This window comes from Podarcis gaigeae, assembly GCF_964106915.1.
Source record: "Podarcis gaigeae genome assembly, chromosome: 5".
NCBI classification, from domain to species: domain Eukaryota; kingdom Metazoa; phylum Chordata; class Lepidosauria; order Squamata; family Lacertidae; genus Podarcis; species Podarcis gaigeae.
In genome coordinates, this window is record NC_139681.1 from 94,621,347 (window position 1) to 94,639,384 (window position 18,038).

General features: G+C 42.4%; 2 protein-coding genes across 2 annotated transcripts in view; one reads left to right on the forward strand and one right to left on the reverse strand.

Moving 5' to 3' along the window:
• LOC310844912 (cytochrome P450 2J4-like) overlaps window positions 1-18,038 on the reverse strand; it is a 289,677-nt gene that overhangs the window by 86,969 nt on the left and 184,670 nt on the right. The window lies entirely within an intron of this gene.
• Window positions 16,924-18,038, forward strand: part of LOC310844913 (cytochrome P450 2J5-like) — a 28,774-nt gene continuing 27,659 nt past the window's right edge. The window contains exon 1 of the mRNA XM_083739660.1: window positions 16,924-17,142. Within this exon, the coding sequence (XP_083595786.1) occupies window positions 16,975-17,142 (168 nt within the window). The 5' untranslated portion in view covers window positions 16,924-16,974. The remainder of the gene's footprint in view (window positions 17,143-18,038) is intronic.

Sequence of the window (18,038 nt, forward strand, 5' to 3'; positions counted from 1 at the left end):
GCTTTTAACGCCTCATCAAAGGCTCCAAGCTTCAAAGTCCTTTGCTTTAGATCTTAAGCAAAGACGGGAGACGGACTTCCTGGTTGCGTCTCCCGCTTTTAGCCGAATTGTCAGTAATTTAGCCTCCAATTGTTTCTAACTTTTCCTTACTCACGGGTTGGTGCTTTTTGGATCGAATCCCCAGGAAAAAAGGTCACTCCATGGAAAGAGCGATCGACTCACAGCACCGCGCCAGCCCCTCCGCGCTCCGAAACCCCTTACGGGGTCTCTTCACCGTTTCGGGGGGCGCTTCTGGTGCCCGCCGAGTCCCCACGACCACAGGCTTTCGCTGCCTGTGGATTTCTTTTTTTTTTTTTTAAAAAATATTTTTTATTGCTTTTTAGAAATACAGAAATACAGAAAAAAGAATAAAGAGCGGTTATAAGAAAATAGAGTAGAAAAATAACAAATTTCCATATTCTTTTTCCATCTACACTATAGGACTTCCCCACATCCTCCGAACCCTGCGTTCTCTGTCTTATAAAACATCAGCAATTTGTTAACTTATTTCAAAACTTATTGTAACTTCTATTTTATCACGTTCCCTATTTTCAATTTTACTGTAACTCAATTCTTATATGTTTTGTATTAAACACAATAAAGTTGTTTCATTATTTTACCTCTGAATTCTTGTGTCTTAGTTTTCATTTCTTTAACTTACATTTGCTGAAGCTAGAATTTCCTGAAAGGTGCATTTTTTAACATTCATACAGCTTATAGTGTTTTTTCAAATAGTCCTTAAACTTTTCCCAGTCCTCCTCAATTGTTTCTTCTCCCACGTCTCGGATTCTGCCAGTCATTTCAGCCAATTCCATATAGTCCATCAACTGCGATTGCCATTCCTCCAGCGTGGGTAAATCTTGTGTCTTCCAATATTTTGCAGTCAGGATCCTTGCTGCTGTGGTAGCATACATGAAAAAGGTTCTGTCCTTCTTAAGCACTCTCTGGTCCACCATGCCCAGTAGGAAGGCCTCTGGTTTCTTAGGTAAGGTAAATCTCAGTACCTTTTTTAGTTCATTATGGATCATTTCCCAGAAGGCCTTCACTTTCGGGCAGGTCCACCAGAGGTGAAAGAATGTCCCTTCCGCCTCTCCACATTTCCAACATTTGTTGTCAGACAGATGGTATATCTTAGCTAGCTTGACTGGGGTCATGTACCACCGGTATACCATTTTCATAATATTTTCCTTCAGGGCAGTACATGCCGTAAATTTCAAACCGGTGTTCCATAACCTTTCCCAGTCTACAAACATAATGTTGTGCCCCACATCCTGCGCCCATTTTATCATGGCGGACTTGACTATCTCATCCTGTGTATTCCACTTAAGCAGGAAATTATACATTCTCGAAAGTAGTTTACTTTTTGGCTCTAACAATTCAGTCTCTAGTTTCGATTTTTCCACCTGGAATCCAACTTTTTTATCTATTTTAAATACCTCTTGAATTTGCGCATAGTGCAGCCAGTCTCGTACCTTAGTTTTCAATTTCTCCAAACTTAACAACCTCCAATTGTCTCCAATTTTTTCAATTATTTCCCAATATTTAGGCCAATGGGCCTCCATGTTGAGTCTCTTACGTGCCTTGGCCTCCACCGGTGAGAGCCACCTCGGAGTCTTACTCTCCAATAAGTCTTTGTATTTTATCCAGACCCTCCAAATTGCCCTTCTGACAATATGGTTTTTAAACAATTTGTGCACTTTAACCTTGTCATACCACAAATATGCATGCCACCCAAACGCATTGTCAAACCCTTCCAGATCTAGGACGTCAGTGTTCTCCAATAAAATCCAATCTTTCAACCAGCAGAAGGCTGCAGATTCATAATATAACCTCAAGTCTGGCAGGGCAAATCCCCCTCTTTCTTTCGCATCAGTTAATATTTTAAACTTTATTCGGGGCTTTTTGCCCTGCCAAACAAACTTAGAAATATCCTTCTGCCACTTTCCAAAACATTCCACCTTGTCCACGATCTGTAGGGCCTGAAACAAAAATAACATTTTCGGCAATACATTCATCTTTACAGCAGCTATTCGGCCTAACAAGGAAAGTTTCAATCTTGACCATATTTCCAAGTCTCTTTTAATTTCTGACCAGCATTTCTCATAGTTATCTTTAAACAAATTCAAATTTTTGGAGGTCAAGTACACCCCTAGGTATTTTACTTTTTTAACCACATTCAACTCCGTTTCTTTGGAGAACTCATCTGTTTCTGTAACTGTCAAATTTTTTGCTAAAACCTTGGTTTTTTGCTTATTTAACTTAAACCCCGCCACCCAACCAAAATCAGAAATTAATTCTAGCACTCTTTTAGTACTGGAGACTGGTTCCTGAAGTGTTAATACCAAGTCATCTGCAAATGCTTTTAATTTGTATTGTTTCACTCCGACCTCGATTCCCTGAACCAACCGGTCCTTTCTAATCATATTTAGCAACACCTCCAGAACGGAGATGAACAATAGGGGGGATAGAGGGCACCCCTGACGTGTCCCTTTTTCAATTTTAAACTCCTCTGTCACCACATTGTTTACTATCAATTTAGCTTTTTGTTCTGTATAGATTGCTTCTATACCATTTTCGAACCTCCGCCCCACTCCCATCCCTTCCAAATTTTTCTTCATAAACATCCAAGAAATATTATCAAAGGCCTTCTCTGCATCAACAAAAATCAAAACCGCTCTGGTGTTCAGATTTGTTTGTAGAAGCTCCAAAATGTCAATAATGTTTCTTGTGTTGTCAAACAAATGCCTACCAGGGAGAAAGCCGGCCTGGTCCTTTTGAATCACTTCATTTAGTACTTTTTTAAGTCTATTTGCCAAAATATCAGCAAAAATTTTATAATCCACATTTAGGAGTGAAATGGGGCGGTAATTCTTAAGTTGGGTCTTTTCAGTCTCTAATTTAGGTATCAATGTGATGAAAGCTTCTTTCCACGTTTCCGGTGCCTTCCTTCCCTCCATTATCTGGTTACAAACCTCCATCAAAGGTTGTATCAAATAGTCCTTTAAAACTTTATAGTATTTGGAGGTTAAGCCGTCCGGGCCTGGGGACTTGCCAAGTTGAAGGTTTTGAATGGCACTTTCAATTTCTTGCTGTGTAATGTTACAGTTCAGGTTTGTTCTCATTTCCAGGGGTATTTTTTGTAATCCATTAGTTTTAAGAAATTGATCCACCTCTGAAGCTTTTTGCGGCCCTTGTGAATAAAGTTCTTTGAAGTACCTCTGGAAGCACTTTCTGATTTCCTCGGGTTTCTGAACCATTCTCCCTTCGATCTCTAGATTTGTAACCGTATTAAGCTTTTGTCTCTTTTTCAACTGCCAGGCTAGCAGTTTCCCACACTTGTTCGCCGATTCGAAGGATCTTTGTTTCATTTGTTTAATTTTCCATTCCACCTCTTGATTTATCAATTTTGAATATTGCGCCTGGAAAAATTTCACTTCTCTTAACACATCCTTCGACTTAGGCCTAGATCTTAATTTTTTCTCTCCTTCTCTTATTTTCTCCAATATCTTCTCCTTCTTTTCATTCCAGAGCCTTTTCTTAATCGTGTTTTGTTGTATTAGAAACCCTCTCATGACTGCCTTACTTGCGTCCCAGATTGTTCTTTTTTCCACGGTAGTATTCAAATTTATCTCAAAATAGTCCTTTAAAGTTTTTTGGGCCTTCTTCACAATCTCCTGATCTCTTAATAAAGTGTCATTCATTTTCCATCTAAAGGAACCAGTTGTATTAAGTCTCAGTTCCACTTTCAAAGCACTATGGTCGGAGCAGGTTTTTGGGCAGATTTCCACTTTTCTAGTCTTAGGTGCCAGTCCTCTAGTTGTCCAGATTTGGTCGATTCGTGTCCATGTCAGATGAGCTTCAGAAAAGAAAGTCCCTTCTTTCCCTAGAGGGTTCTTAACCCTCCAAATGTCAACTAAGTCCATATTGTCTGTCATTTCAAAAAAAGTTTTAGGTAGTCTGCCGTCTTTCGATATGTTGGCACTTTGTGACTTATCCATATTTACAGACACAACCCCGTTCATATCACCCAGCATAATGATGTTACTATAGTCCAAATAATCCAGCATAGTCTCATGCAGCTTCCTGAAAAATTCCGACTTTCCCTCATTTGGAGCATATATTCCTAATATCAAAAATTTTTCTCCTTGTTTCTGTATTTCAATCGCCAAAATTCGGCCATATTCATCTTTGAATAAAAATTTCGGTGACAGGCTCTCCTTTGCATAAATCACCACTCCTCTCTTCTTAACTTTGTCCGAAGAAATAAATTCTTGGCCTAGTCTTTTGTTAATTAACACTTTTCTATGGAGCCTTGTCACATGTGTTTCCTGTAGGCAGATAACGTCCAATTGTTCCTTTTTCAGGATATGAAAGACTTTTCTTCTTTTTTCCGGGGAGTTTCCGCCATTTATATTCCAACTAAGAAGCTGCAGAGACATCCTGAATCAATTGACGGGTTCTACAATGGGGTATCTAAGCTTCTGCCCGATCCCGGGGGAGGTAATGCTGGTCCTGATCCAGGTGGTATAACTCTTGGAGGTGGTCCCGGTGGTGGTGGAGGCCAAGAAGCTGCTGCTCCTTTTTGCAGGTCCTCCTCGTGGTCGTGTAGGAACTTCTGCTGGTCTTCAGGTGATTTAATCTTTATTTTCCTTCCTTTGTAAGTAAATGAAAGTCCTTGTGGAAACTCCCACCTATAAGGAATTCCGTTGTGTCTCAACAATTTGGTCAGATCTATATAGGTAGTCCTAAGTTCCAAGAGATATTTGGGTATATCTCTGTAAATTTCGGCCCTTTTGCCTTCTATCTCCAAAGATTTCTTAAAATGTAGGCCTAATATCTTATCCCTTTCTTCTCTTGATCTCAGAGCAACCAAACAGTCTCTGGGCTTGTCTTTCTTTACTGATTTTCCCAGTCTAAAGGCTGTCACAATTTTAAAGTCCTTTTCTTCCTCAATTCCCCAGAATTTGGAGAACAAAAGTGTCAAAAATCCCTCTAAATTATTTTGCTCCAGTTCCGGGATAGCCCTTATCCTGAGATTACTATCTTTACTTTTCAATTCGACCAATGCCAGGTAGGCTTGTTGTTCCCCTACCTGCCTTCTCAGAGGTCTTACCTCTCCTTTAATTTCATCAACCTTTAAATTCGCCTGTTCTGCTTTTTGGTTGGCTTCCACAGCTAATTTGTAGTTTTCTGCCGTAGCTCCTTGCAATTTCTCAATTGCCTGAGTGTGCTGCGAAACCTGTTCAGTTAATTTGCCAATAGAGGATGTAGCTTGGTCAATCTTTGATGTTTGATTGTCCACTTTTTGGTTTAAAACTGCCAATTGTTCCAAAATTTGTTTTAAAACTGTTTCAGATCCTCCAGTTGCCATATCTTCTGCAGCAGGCTGCACTAGTTCCACCTCCTGTGCTGTCAGCACAGTTGGGACAGATGATCTGCGGTGATGAGTTAAAGTTGTTTGCAAAAGTTGCCCAGATTTTTTCTCTTTTTCTTTATCTTTGGCTTTAGCTGCTCTTGTTCTCCCTGTGCCGCTCATTCCACACCTGCCTCTGTTCAAGGTCAGATGGTCTTTTGTCCCATGGGAAAAACAAGTCCCAAATATAAACAAATGAAACCACAAAAAGTTTCAATAAAGCTCAATTCCCATGCAACTATATTTCCACAGTCCTATAGGGGGAGTATTTCAAAGTTTCAAAAAAGAAAAGAACTATTTTCCGCCATTGTAGTTCCTCAATTCCCCATGTTAAGTTTTGTAATTCCCAAACACAAGAGGAAGGTTTCCAGAACTTCTGATCTCTTAAAATCCAGCCACAAGGTATCGATATAGGTCCATGCGACAATGTTTAATGTTAATATCTCAGTCTATGCAACAATTTCAATCTCTGCAACAATGTCGTCAGTTTGACAGCAGTTTGACAGTTCTTTTTCTATGCACTGGCAGCCCGATGACGGGGTTATCTCTTTCAGCCCCGTTTAGCCCAGAAATAGGAGGATAGTTCCAAAGAATAAAAGTCTATAAATCGCACAGTTCTTTCCTTTTTATCTTCAAAATGCAGAGTCTATCAATGCACCCTTTCTTCCATTTTTACAATCCCTTTTTAGATACTTCAGCTCGTTTCCGAGCCCTTGCTTTGATCTAATTAGCAGAGTCGGGAGGCGGACTTCCTGTTACTCGCCTCCCGTTTTCAGCCAAATTTCTTCAATTTAAGTTAAAAAATTTAGGTCCCTTACTCACGGGTATGTTGCTCCAATTCCGATAATTTCAAGAAGAAAGGTCAGCGCTCATCAGCAGCAGCAGCGCGGCTTTGCTTCCACGAAAAGAGCGATGAACTCACAGCGCCGCTCCCCCTTTCACGTTCCGGAGCCTCTTACGAGGCTCCTTCCCCGCTTCTGGGGGGGGCTCCAGGCGCCCGCCGAGTCCCACGGCCGCAGGCTCGCTCTGCCTGCGGTTTTTCTTAATGGGTCACCGCTTTGCCGCAGTGGACGACCCTTTTTCGCGGAGCCCCTCTTCACAGCGCGAAGAGGACCGCCATTGCTGTTTCGCGCCGCCTCCGGAAGTCCCATGCCTTGTGGATTTCTGATGCCTGTGGATTTCTGATGCGGGTCTCCGCTTCGCCGTAGCGGACGACCCGTTTCCGCGGAGCTCCCCCTTCACCACTGGAAGAGGGCAGCCATTGCCGTTCGCGCCGCCTCCGGAAGTCCCATGCCTTGATTTTTGAATGTTTTCAGAAGTCAAATGGACTTCCAGAATGTATTACGTTTGAGAACCAGGCTACAACTGTATATCATTTCCCAGTAAGCTTTAAACTTATTACAATACCATCACATGTGAAAAAGGTGCCTTCTTTCTCTTTACATTTCCAACACTTATTTGACTTTGATTTATACATTTTTTTTTGCCAACCTACTAGGTGTTAGGTACCGTCTATATAGCATTTTCATATAATTTTCTTTTAAACCATAACATGCTGTAAATTTTATATCCGTATTCCATAATCATTCCCATGCTTCCATTTCTATATTATGACCAACATCTCTTGCCCAGTACATCATTGAAGATTTCACTTGTTCATCCTTTGTCTCCCATTCCGATAACATCTTATACATTTTAGACATTACTTTAACATTACAATTAAACAGGTCTCTCTCTAATTGTGATAATTGTCCCCCAAACCCCCACTTCATATCATTTTTAAATATTTCATGATGCTATTGTAACCATGTTGTTAACATTCCTGGTAAATCCTTAAACTCTTTTAATTTAAATTCTCCACCCTCCTCTCTTACTAAATTTCTATAAGTCACCCAACTTTCCATCATGTCCCCCACCCACCCACCCATTGCTATGGCTTTCAAAGGTGAAAGTCAAAGTGGTGTTTTAGTTTCCAATAAATTTTTATATCTGTCCCATATTCTATACATTTTTTCCTAATTACAGCGGTACCTCAGATTAAGTACTTAATTCGTTCCGGAGGTCCGTTCTTAACCTGAAGCACCACTTTAGCTAATGGGGCCTCCTGCTGCTGCTGCGCCACTGAAGCACAATTTCTGTTCTCATCCTGAAGCAAAGTTCTTAACCCAAGGTACTATTTCTGGGTTAGCAGAGTCTGTAACCTGAAGCGTATGTAACCCGAGGTACATGGTTTGTAAAACCTTTACGTACTTTCACTTTTTCATACCACAGATAAGCATGCCAACCAAAAATATTATCATGACCTTCCAAATCTAAAATATGCAGATTCTTCAATAGCAACAATTGCTTCAACCAGCACAGATAAGTTGCTTCATAATATAATCTCATATCCTGCAGGGAAAAACCTCCTCCATCTTTTGTGTCTATCAGTATTTTATATTTTATTCTTGTTTTTTCCCCTTGCCAGATATATTTAGAAATACATTTTTGCCATTTTTTGAAGCAATCTGTCTTGCCGATCACTGGTACTGATTGAAAAAAAACACATTCTTGGTAATACATTCATCTTTATGGTCGACTCTCCTCCCAGCAACGAAAGTTTTATTCTACCTCATAGCCTCCCAGGTTTTCAAATAGTTATCTTTATATGTTGTTGTTGTTTAGTCGTTTAGTCGTGTCCGACTCTTCGTGACCCCATGGACCAGAGAACGCCAGGCACCTCTGTCCTCCACTGCCTCCCGCAGTTTGGTCAAACTCATGCTCGTAACCTCGAAAACACTATCCAACCATCTCGTCCTCTGTCGCCCCCTTCTCCTTGTGCCCTCCATCTTTCCCAACATCAGGGTCTTCTCCAGGGAGTCTTCTCTTCTCATGAGGTGGCCAAAGTACTGGAGCCTCAGCTTCACAATCTGTCCTTCCAGTGAGCACTCAGGGTTGATTTCCTTCAGTATGGAGAGGTTTGATCTTCTTGCAGTCCATGGGACTCTCAAGAGTCTCCTCCAGCACCATAATTCAAAAGCATCAATTCTTCGGCGATCAGCCTTCTTTATGGTCCAGCTCTCACTTCCATACAGCACTACTGGGAAAACCATAGCTTTAACTATACGAACCTTTGTTGGCAAGGTGATGTCTCTACTTCTCAAGATGCTGTCTAGGCCTGTCATTGCCCTTCTCCCAAGAAGCAGGCGTCTTTTAATTTCATGGCTGCTGTCACCATCTGCAGTGATCATTGAGCCCAAGAAAGTAAAATCTCTCACTACCTCCATTTCTTCCCCTTCTATTTGCCAGGAGGTGATGGGACCAGTGGCCATGATATTCGTTTTTTTGATGTTAAGCTTCAGACCATATTTTGCGCTCTCCTCTTTCACCCTCATTAAAAGGTTCTTTAATTCCTCCTCACTTTCTGCCATCAAGGTTGTGTCATCTGCATATCTGAGGTTGTTGATATTTCTTCCGGCAATCTTAATTCCGGCTAGGGATTCATCCAGCCCAGCCTTTCGCATGATGAATTCTGCATATAAGTTAAATAAGCAGGGAGACAAAGTACAGCCTTGTCGTACTCCTTTCCCAATTTTGAACCAATCAGTTGTTCCATATCCAGTTCTAACTGTAGCTTCTTGTCCCACATAGAGATTTCTCAGGAGACAGATGAGGTGATCTGGCACTCCCATTTCTTTAAGAACTTGCCATAGTTTGCCGTGGTCAAACTAACAGTGAAAAATACAAATCTTTATATAGATTTGTATTTTTCACTGTTAACCATACACTGAAATACTTAACCTTCTTTTCGATCTTTAGACCTGATATATTTTTTCATTTATTTTTACTCTCATCATTCATGTTTTTTACCAGGAGCTTGGTTTTATCTTTGTTAATTTTCAGACCTGTTATCTCTCCAAATGATGTTGAACTTAACGACCTCCAAGCAGGGGTGGTGCATCCCATTTTGCTGCTTGAGGCAAAACAGCAAGTCCTGACCTGCTGCCAATACCTGCTGATTATGGTGCCACTTCTCTGCCAGCCCTGCTGCCTCTGCCACTGGCAAAAAAATGGCACTGACATAAGTACGAATTTCAGGCGAGAGTTTGCTTAATTTGGGTGAGATCTCACCAAAATCATACAAGATCTTGTCTGCTCTGCAAGATCTCATCCAATTTTGGTTGAAATTGACACCAATACCAGCACAGTTTCTGCACTAGTGGTGGGGCACTGACTGCCCCCTTGTGGCCTTCTGCTGCCCAAGGCCACCACTTCAGTCTGCCTAATGGCAGAACAAACTCTGCCTTCAAGTCTCTTCCATCTCCACGATTCTCTATGAAAGCTTGAATAATGCAGATAAACTAGGAGAGCTAAACCAGGATACAATTAAACTAGGAGATCAGCAGTATATTTGGATTACCATGATAATATGGACTCCGATCTGAATTTTAATGTAATAGGAGGGTTAAAATAAAAAAAGGAGTTTCTGGAATTTTATTTAATCACATGTAATGTGTGGGTTATAATATTAAACAAAATATGAACAAGGAGCTTCTGGAATTGTCTAGTATAATTATAAGATTGTGTAATGTATCATGGCTCAGAAGTGTTACTAAGTGTGTGTTGCAATTATAATATGCAATTAAGGACTTTGAGTAGTTATAGGATTACACAATTTATTTTAGTTTCAACAAATTATGGGAATGTGTGTGGAATTAATGTTATGCAGGTTTTTTAAAAAAGTGCTTAGATAGCGTCCCAGCGCTCTATCCACTAGTTTCGGGTGAAGGGTCTTGGAGCCCTGTCACCAATTCCTCCATCTCCCTCTCTTCTCTATGGGTGTTACGCTGAAATCCTTCCCCCCTGCTAGTCCCCTCTCCGGCATCGCTCGGGAGCCCTGCCTCCGTTTCTTGCTCTGATGGCAGCTCCCTGACATCCACCTCCTCCCCAGGACCCCCTCCACCCCTGGCCTGACCCTGTGACGGGACCTTGTCCCCTTCTTCAGCCGCCGATGCCGGGAACCCCCGAAAGGAGCTGCTAACTCATTATATATCATTTCCCAGAAAGCCTTAACCCTAGGGCAAGTCCACCAGAGGTGAAAGAACATTCCTTCAGTTTCTTTACATTTCCAACATTTATTGTCAGGCAGATGATATATTTTTGCAAGCTTGACTGGGGTCATGTACCACCTATATATCATTTTCATAATATTTTCTTTCAAGGCATTACATGCCGTGAACTTCACACCGGTGGTCCATAACCTTTCCCAGTCAGCAAACATGATATTGTACCCAATGTCCTGTGCCCATTTTATCATAGCTGATTTAACCGTTTCATCTTGTGTATTCCATTTTAACAGCAAGTTGTTCATTTTTGAAAGTACCTTAGTCTTAGGTTCTAACAGTTCTGTTTCTAACTTCGATTTTTCCACCTGGAATCCTACCTTTTTATCCAAATTAATGTAGCCAATCTCGCACTTTATCTTTTAATTTCTCCAAACTCTGCAACCTCCAAGTATCTCCATCCTTTTCTACCTTTTTACTCTGGTTTCTCTTCAGATCGTATAAATCTTTCGCCTTTTTAGGTTTTTGTCAATAAAGTCCCGCAACTCCTGCATCCCTCGGTCCGACATGGCATACAGCTTACCCACCGGCAGCTGCGCCCCAGGGAGTAGGTTGATTTGGCAGTCGAAGGGCCTATGTGGCGGCAGCCTGTCTGCTTCCCTCTCGCTGAAGACTTCCTGTAAGTCCACGTACTGTGGCGGCACCTCCGCTCTCTGCTTCAGGGTAGTTGCTGCCACTCTGGCCAACCTCACCCTGGGCTTCTCCCCTCCTAGACAGTGTTCCAAACAGTGCGCTGACCCGAAGGTGACTGTACGTTGATGCCAAGCCACCACTGGATCATGTAGCTCAGTTGTTCTCAGAACAACTGAGAAAGAAATTTAGAAGTGTGACTAAAGTGAGGCAGGAGACATATGCTCAGCTTGGGGCTAAAATCTCAAACTACCTCACAAAATGGTTAGAACAGGAGAGAGCAGACTCTGTTCCAAAAATCAGAGAAGTGTTTGCTCTGGAACAATTTTTTGAAACGATAAACAGCCAATTAAAATATCATATAAAGCAAAGACACCCTCAAACACTTCAAGAAGCCGCTAACTGAGCTGACCAAATAAATGAAATAAGGGACCATAGGTTTGATGAACCAAGTTTTGGCGGGAAAGTGTGGGGGACTAACAGAAATAAATTCCAACAGTCAAAGGGAACCCATATTCAGAGAAATACAAGGGAAAAGCCCCTCCTCCCTCCAAGAGGGGAGGTGTTGTGGGCGGGACGCGATTTCTGTGCCATGCAGGGGCCGTTATGCCCCCTGCCCCGCTCACCTGGCTGGCGCACCCACGCCCACAGGTAAGCGCCCAACCGGGCAGCTTGGAGGGGACGTGGATTGCAGTTTAAGTTACTGCTGCGCCAGCCCTTCTGCCTCATTTTCTGCCTTCCCGTCGCGAGTCACAAAAGTTTTAATTGTAGAGCTGGAGGGGGAAAGTCTGTCAGTATTAGCCCTCAGAAAAAAATGTATTGTATCAAAGCAGCTGAGGAGAGCTAAGCTAGTCAGGATAGGCCAAAGCCTGCTGAAGTGGTGGAGGCTAAAGTGGCACATTGCTATGCTATAAAACAAGACAATCTTCTTTTGAAAAATGCCCGGGAAGATATTTGGATTGAAGGGAGGAGATTTCTAGGGTTAAAAGATACAAGTTCGCAAGTCACTATTGTCCACCCAGAGATCATCTGTCCCACCAAAATAATTCCAGGGAAAGTTATGCGATTAAAAGGAATTTAAAAAACCCCTGAGGTATTACCAGTGGCAGAGATCCATGTTAAGTTCCAAGATTGGTCAGGACAGTGGCAGGTTGCTATTTCTGAGGAGATTCCTACTGCTGTGCTGATCGGATGGGATCTCTTAGAGCATGTACAGAGTTCTTTTGGAGTTACTCACTCCAAGGGGGGTCAACAGTCACCCGATGCTGAGGGGAATGCTACTGTTGCCAAAGGAGACAGAGCTGAGGAACAGAACTCTGAGGGGAGAAATGAAGCCCTGCTGGTTCCTTTATTAAAAAACCAAAAACATAGTTTTGTCCAAGAACAGGAAGAAGATGCTGATTTAGTTAATTGCTTTGAGGCAGCCAAATCTGACATGCCTTTAACCCCTGAAAGACCTGAGCGATTCTGTCTAAGCAATGGACCATTATATAAAGAAGTCCTTGCCATATCATCGAGAGGGGAGCAATTGTGCAATCTACAAGAAATAAAGATAGCTCCTACATTATCCTTTAACCAGCAGGTGGAGGTTAAACAGATCCTACAAGATTATAAGGAAATTTTCAGTAATACTCCAGGTAGAGCTAAGGGAGTTGTACATCATATCAACACCGGGGATGCCAAGCCCATTGCTGTAAACTCCTATAGGATAACTGGAGAATACGTGGGGAAAGTTAGCAATGAGGTAAGGGAGATGTTGAAGGCAGGGATCATAACCCCTTCGGAAAGCCCCTGGGCAGCACCCATAGTGTTATTAAACAAACCTGATGGATCTATCAGATTTTGACTGGATTATAGGAAGCTGAACCATGTCACTAAAGCAGATGCATAGCATATCCAATGCCGCGTTTAGATGACCTGATCGAAGCCATAGGCCAGTGTCATTACATCACCTGCCTAGACTTAACAAAGAATGCACCAGCAACCTTTCAACGATTGGTGGGTGAACAAAATTCTGAACGGATTAAGAGAGTTCACAGTTGCTTATTTAGATGATATTGCTGTGTACAGTCCAACTTGGGATAAACACAAAGAGCACTTAGGGATAGTGCTACAGCGAATTAAAGAGGCGGGCTTAACCATCAAAGCTAGCAAATGCCAGATAGGGGGTGTAGTAATGTAGGCCCCCAACCATGTGTTTGGGTCACAGGCCTTGGTGCCGGTGCCAAAAGCTCAACAAGATGGCCCTAGGTTCCAGAAAATGATCTTCTGTGGGTATGAACCTGCGACAAAGGGGTGGAGGTTTGCATATCCAGAAGGTGATCAGACCAAGCTTCTGATCAGCAAACATGCTGAGTTTTGTGAGCAGGATGGTTGGTCAAGGCGCAATGCGAATCCTGACGTTCTCTCAGAATGTCTGTCTGATTCTGAGGATGAAGGAGAGCCAGAGGCTGAACCTGTTGATGAGGACCAGGTCTCTGAACAGGATCAAGAACAGGGTTGGGCATCTCCACAGGTTGTTAAAAGAGAGCCCAAGAGTGAGCCTTCGTCTCCTGTTAGCATAGTAAAGAAAGCCCGAAGACGCACTAAGTCAGAGGGGGAGTCCTGTGATGTAGAGGACACACTTGCTGGCCCCAGTGGGTCAGAAGAAACACCTGAGTTTGTGCTCAGGCGATCCGCTCGAGCAACGAAGGGAATTCCACCTGAGAGGTATCAGGCCACCAGTGCGTGGGTTGGTTTCGCACAGTGCGAACCTGGGAGTTGTGAGGAGGTTCAACAGTTGCCTGACAAAGACGCCAGGAAGGGGTGAAAGGCAATGGGAAGGGGGTTGAACTCTCAGAGGTCTGTAAATGTATGTTCACAGTTTCCCTCAGGATGCGAGACGAGAGGGGGTGTGGAGAGAATCAGAACTTACAGGGTTAAGAAGTTCTGAGTGACGTCTCACATTCTGAGGCGTGGCCAGGATTCACAGGGTCCTTGTGGCCGATAAAGTTCCCACAAGGCCTCACTCTTTTTACTTGACCAAGGAATGATTTCTAAACAGTACCAACTTTACTACTGGGGGCTCGTTCAATACCTGGGACACATGGTGGGAGGAGGAGTGATGAAACCTTTAGAGACAAAGATAGAAGCCATTTCAAACTGGCCTACCCCTACCTCCAAGAAGAAAGTCAGAGCCTTCCTAGGGCTAGCCGGTTATTATCGAAAATCTATTCCAAATTTTAATGAGTTAGCAGCGCCTTTATCTGACCTAACTCAGAAGAAGGAGCCAGATAAGGTCAAATAGACAGCAGCGTGTCAGCAGGCCTTTGATGCCTTAAAAAGCGCCTTGACATCAGATCCAGTCCTTGTTGCTCCTAATTATGATCGTGAGTTCACCATCTTCACTGATGCATCCAATGCCGGGATCGGGGCCGTGCTGTGCCAACAAGGAGAGAAGGACGACCTGCATCCCATCACCTTCATAAGCAAGAAATTACTTCCAAGGGAAAGACATTTTTCGACCATTGAGAAAGAATGCCTTGCCATCGTGTGGGCATTACAGAAACTGAAGCCGTACATCTGGGGCCGAACTTTTATCTTATGTACTGACCATTCACACTTGCTGTGGCTGAGAACAATGAAGAATAACAATGGCTGAGAACAATGAAGAAGTAAGTTGATGAGGTGGGCCCTATCACTGCAAGACTTTAATTTTACAATTAAAAATGTGAAAGGGACCCTGAACACCGTTGGAACCTGAGCAATTTCTGGTTAGAGGTTTTTACCCTCTCCAACCAACACAATGGGGAGTGATCTGTTTGAACCTCAAATGTGTTGCCCCACAGATAAGGACGCAATTTGATCAGAGCCCAGACCAAAGCAAAACACTCTTTCTCGATGGTTGAATAATTTTGCTCCTGAGTGATCAATTTTTTACTCAGGTAAACCACGGGACGCCAATTTCCTTCTTCATCTTCTTGGAGCAGAACTGCTCCCAGCCCAGTCTGACTGGAATCAGTTTGCACCACAAACGGACGTCTCTGATCTGGGGCCAGCATAACTTGGGAGCTTACAAGGGCATGTTTTAACAAATCAAAAGCCCTCAGTCCAATTTACTTTGACTGGTAGAGATTTCTTACAAAGGTTGGTAAGAGGAGCAGCTAAAGTTGCAAAATGATTGACGAACCTCCGGTAATAATTCACCAACCTCTAATTTTACAATTAAAAATGTGAAAGGGACCCTGAACACCGTTGGAACTTCTGGGTTTACACCTGCTTTACATTCTACTTTTGAATGAAGCAGTGATGAATTTTCTAAATTATAAAAGGGAATAGAAAGTGAAAATCTCCAGGAAGGTGAGATCCTTGGTTATACCGCTCCCCTGCCAATACAGTGGGACCTTGGTTCTCAAACGCCTTGGTTCTCAAACTCTGAAAACTGGAAGTGTTCCAGTTTTCAAATGATTTTTTGGAAGCTGAACGTTTGATATGGCTATCGACTATTCTGGGGCACCTTGGTTTTCGAACATTTCGGAAGTCAAACGGACTTCTGGAACTGATTAAGTTTGGTGCTTTTGTTTTTGCTATTTATTTTGCATTATTATTGGGGCTTTCAGACTGACTGTTCCTGTTCTTTGGAACAGCATTCTGAATATGACAAGCACCCACCCACTGTACTTTCCAGAAAAAAATGAATACACTTTTTAAAACCCATATTTAGGGTCAGTCCCCACTCTCTCAGATGAGCCCCCTCCAAAGACAGAGACAGAGAGAGAGAGAGAGAGAGAGAGAGAACAAAAAAAGAATCAGAAAGAGAGAACGTACACATGCACCCTTTGCTTTTCCTAAGGGTTGGGGTAAAAGTTGAGCAGTACATATTGAGCAGAAAGAGGAAGTAGGAAAGACTATCACCCTTCCAAATTTCTCCTTCAGTTCTGTGCACTATTCAAGGGAGAACAGAGACCAAGGAGGCAGCAAGAGGGGGGAGGGGCTGAAGGACTCAGGCTTCTCACTGCACCCATGGACAACGCTGGACTTCCAGGATCAGACACTTCATGCTTTTCTGCACCCAGTACTGGGGAGCAATAGTGGGTGAGGTCTATAGTCCTGCTTGAGAGCTTCCCATGGGCATTTGCACTAGAGAGGATTTTGGTGTGATCTGGCAAGGCTTTTCTCATATTCATCTTTATCACATGAATGGTTGGTACAAAATCATTTCCCAAATATTTGTGCCATAAAATCGGTCTTAAGATAGCCTGGATTCTAACTGCAATTCATATAAATCAGGCATGTCCAGACGGTAGATCCCCTGCTGAACCTGGTCGATCGCGGGATGAATCAAAGTGGGCAATGAATGTCTGTATCCCCCCAAAAGCCTGTTCAATGCACCCTCCAAAAATCTCAAGAACTCTGGGCAATCCTCCCCTTCCACTCACCCATCCCACACGTGCACCTCCTCTCTCCAATGACAATGGGTAGATCACTGCCAGTTCTTTTATACTGGGAGTAGATCACAGTCCCTTGGAAGTTCAATGTGTCTAATATAAATCACACATCCTCTCATTTGCGTGACACATATTAGAATGATTAGAGTGTTTGATTGTATTCCAAGACTTGCAACCAAATTGCAAGGGTACTTGCATATGGTGTCACATCCCTTGTTGCTTAATTGTTTTTAATAACTGAGCATATATAAACAGAGAGTACTGCTGATTTCTCTGAGAAAATCAAAAAGCCCTTAGAGAAAGAGAGTTGAACCTGACCAGGCAACCTAGAAAGAATTAAGGAGAAAGAGACAGCAAGAGAAGGATGGAGATATGGGCACTTTTGATTGCTCTGCTGGTGGCTCTTCTGATTCTGAACTTCAAGAAACTGCTGTGGTCAAACAGGAATTACCCTCCAGGCCCTCTTAAGCTTCCTCTCATTGGAACCTTGTGGATCCTTGGATTGAAGATTCATGAAGATACTCTCATTAAGGTACTTACATCTTAGTGATAATTCAGTCTGATTTCAGCAATTTCTTTATCTATTTCCCTCAAGAATTGTGATATTTCAGCTTAAACAATAGCATGGGTTAAATTGGTAAATGCCATAAGCCTCCGTTGTTAGAAGCTGTAAGCAATACAAATAATAGTAATAATGTAAAATAGTATTATTATTATTAATATTGAAAAGCACAAAACCATACACATGTTGAAAATACGCATTAAAAATTACAGATCAAAAATATTTATTGTATACTGTTAAACTGAGGAAGGAGAGAACACCCTCAAAAGAAGAATGGTTTATGAAAAGCTTGGAATATGCAGAGATGGCAAAAATTGAAAAAAGATACAAATTTAGAATCTTTTAAAGAAGATTGGAAAACCTTTCCAGTCTACAGTGGTATTTCAGGTTAAGTACTTAATTGGTTCCGGAAGTCTGTTTTTAACCTGAAGCATTCTTAACCTGAAGCACACTTTCCCATTGAAAGTAATGGATTGATCCGTTCCAGAAGATGAAAAACACCCCATAAATCAGCAATTTAACACGAATTTTACTGTCTAACGAGACCATTGATCCATAAAATGAAGGCAATAATCAATATACTGTATTATAAAATAAATAGATAGCATTGTAGATGAAAAAATTAACTTTTATGTTTTTCTTACATGCCGATGATTGTTTGGATGGGGGGGGGGGAATTTATCCATATCTGCAGTCACACAGTCAACCAGTAGCTGAATTCCAAACCCCACACGATCCCCAAACAAGAAGCTGAACCCCAAACCTCACACGATCCCCAAAACAATGGCAGAAGACAGAGTCCCCCAGAAGTCCCCCAAACGAAGGAGCAAAGCAGAGGCAAAGGCACAGGGCACACACACATAAAC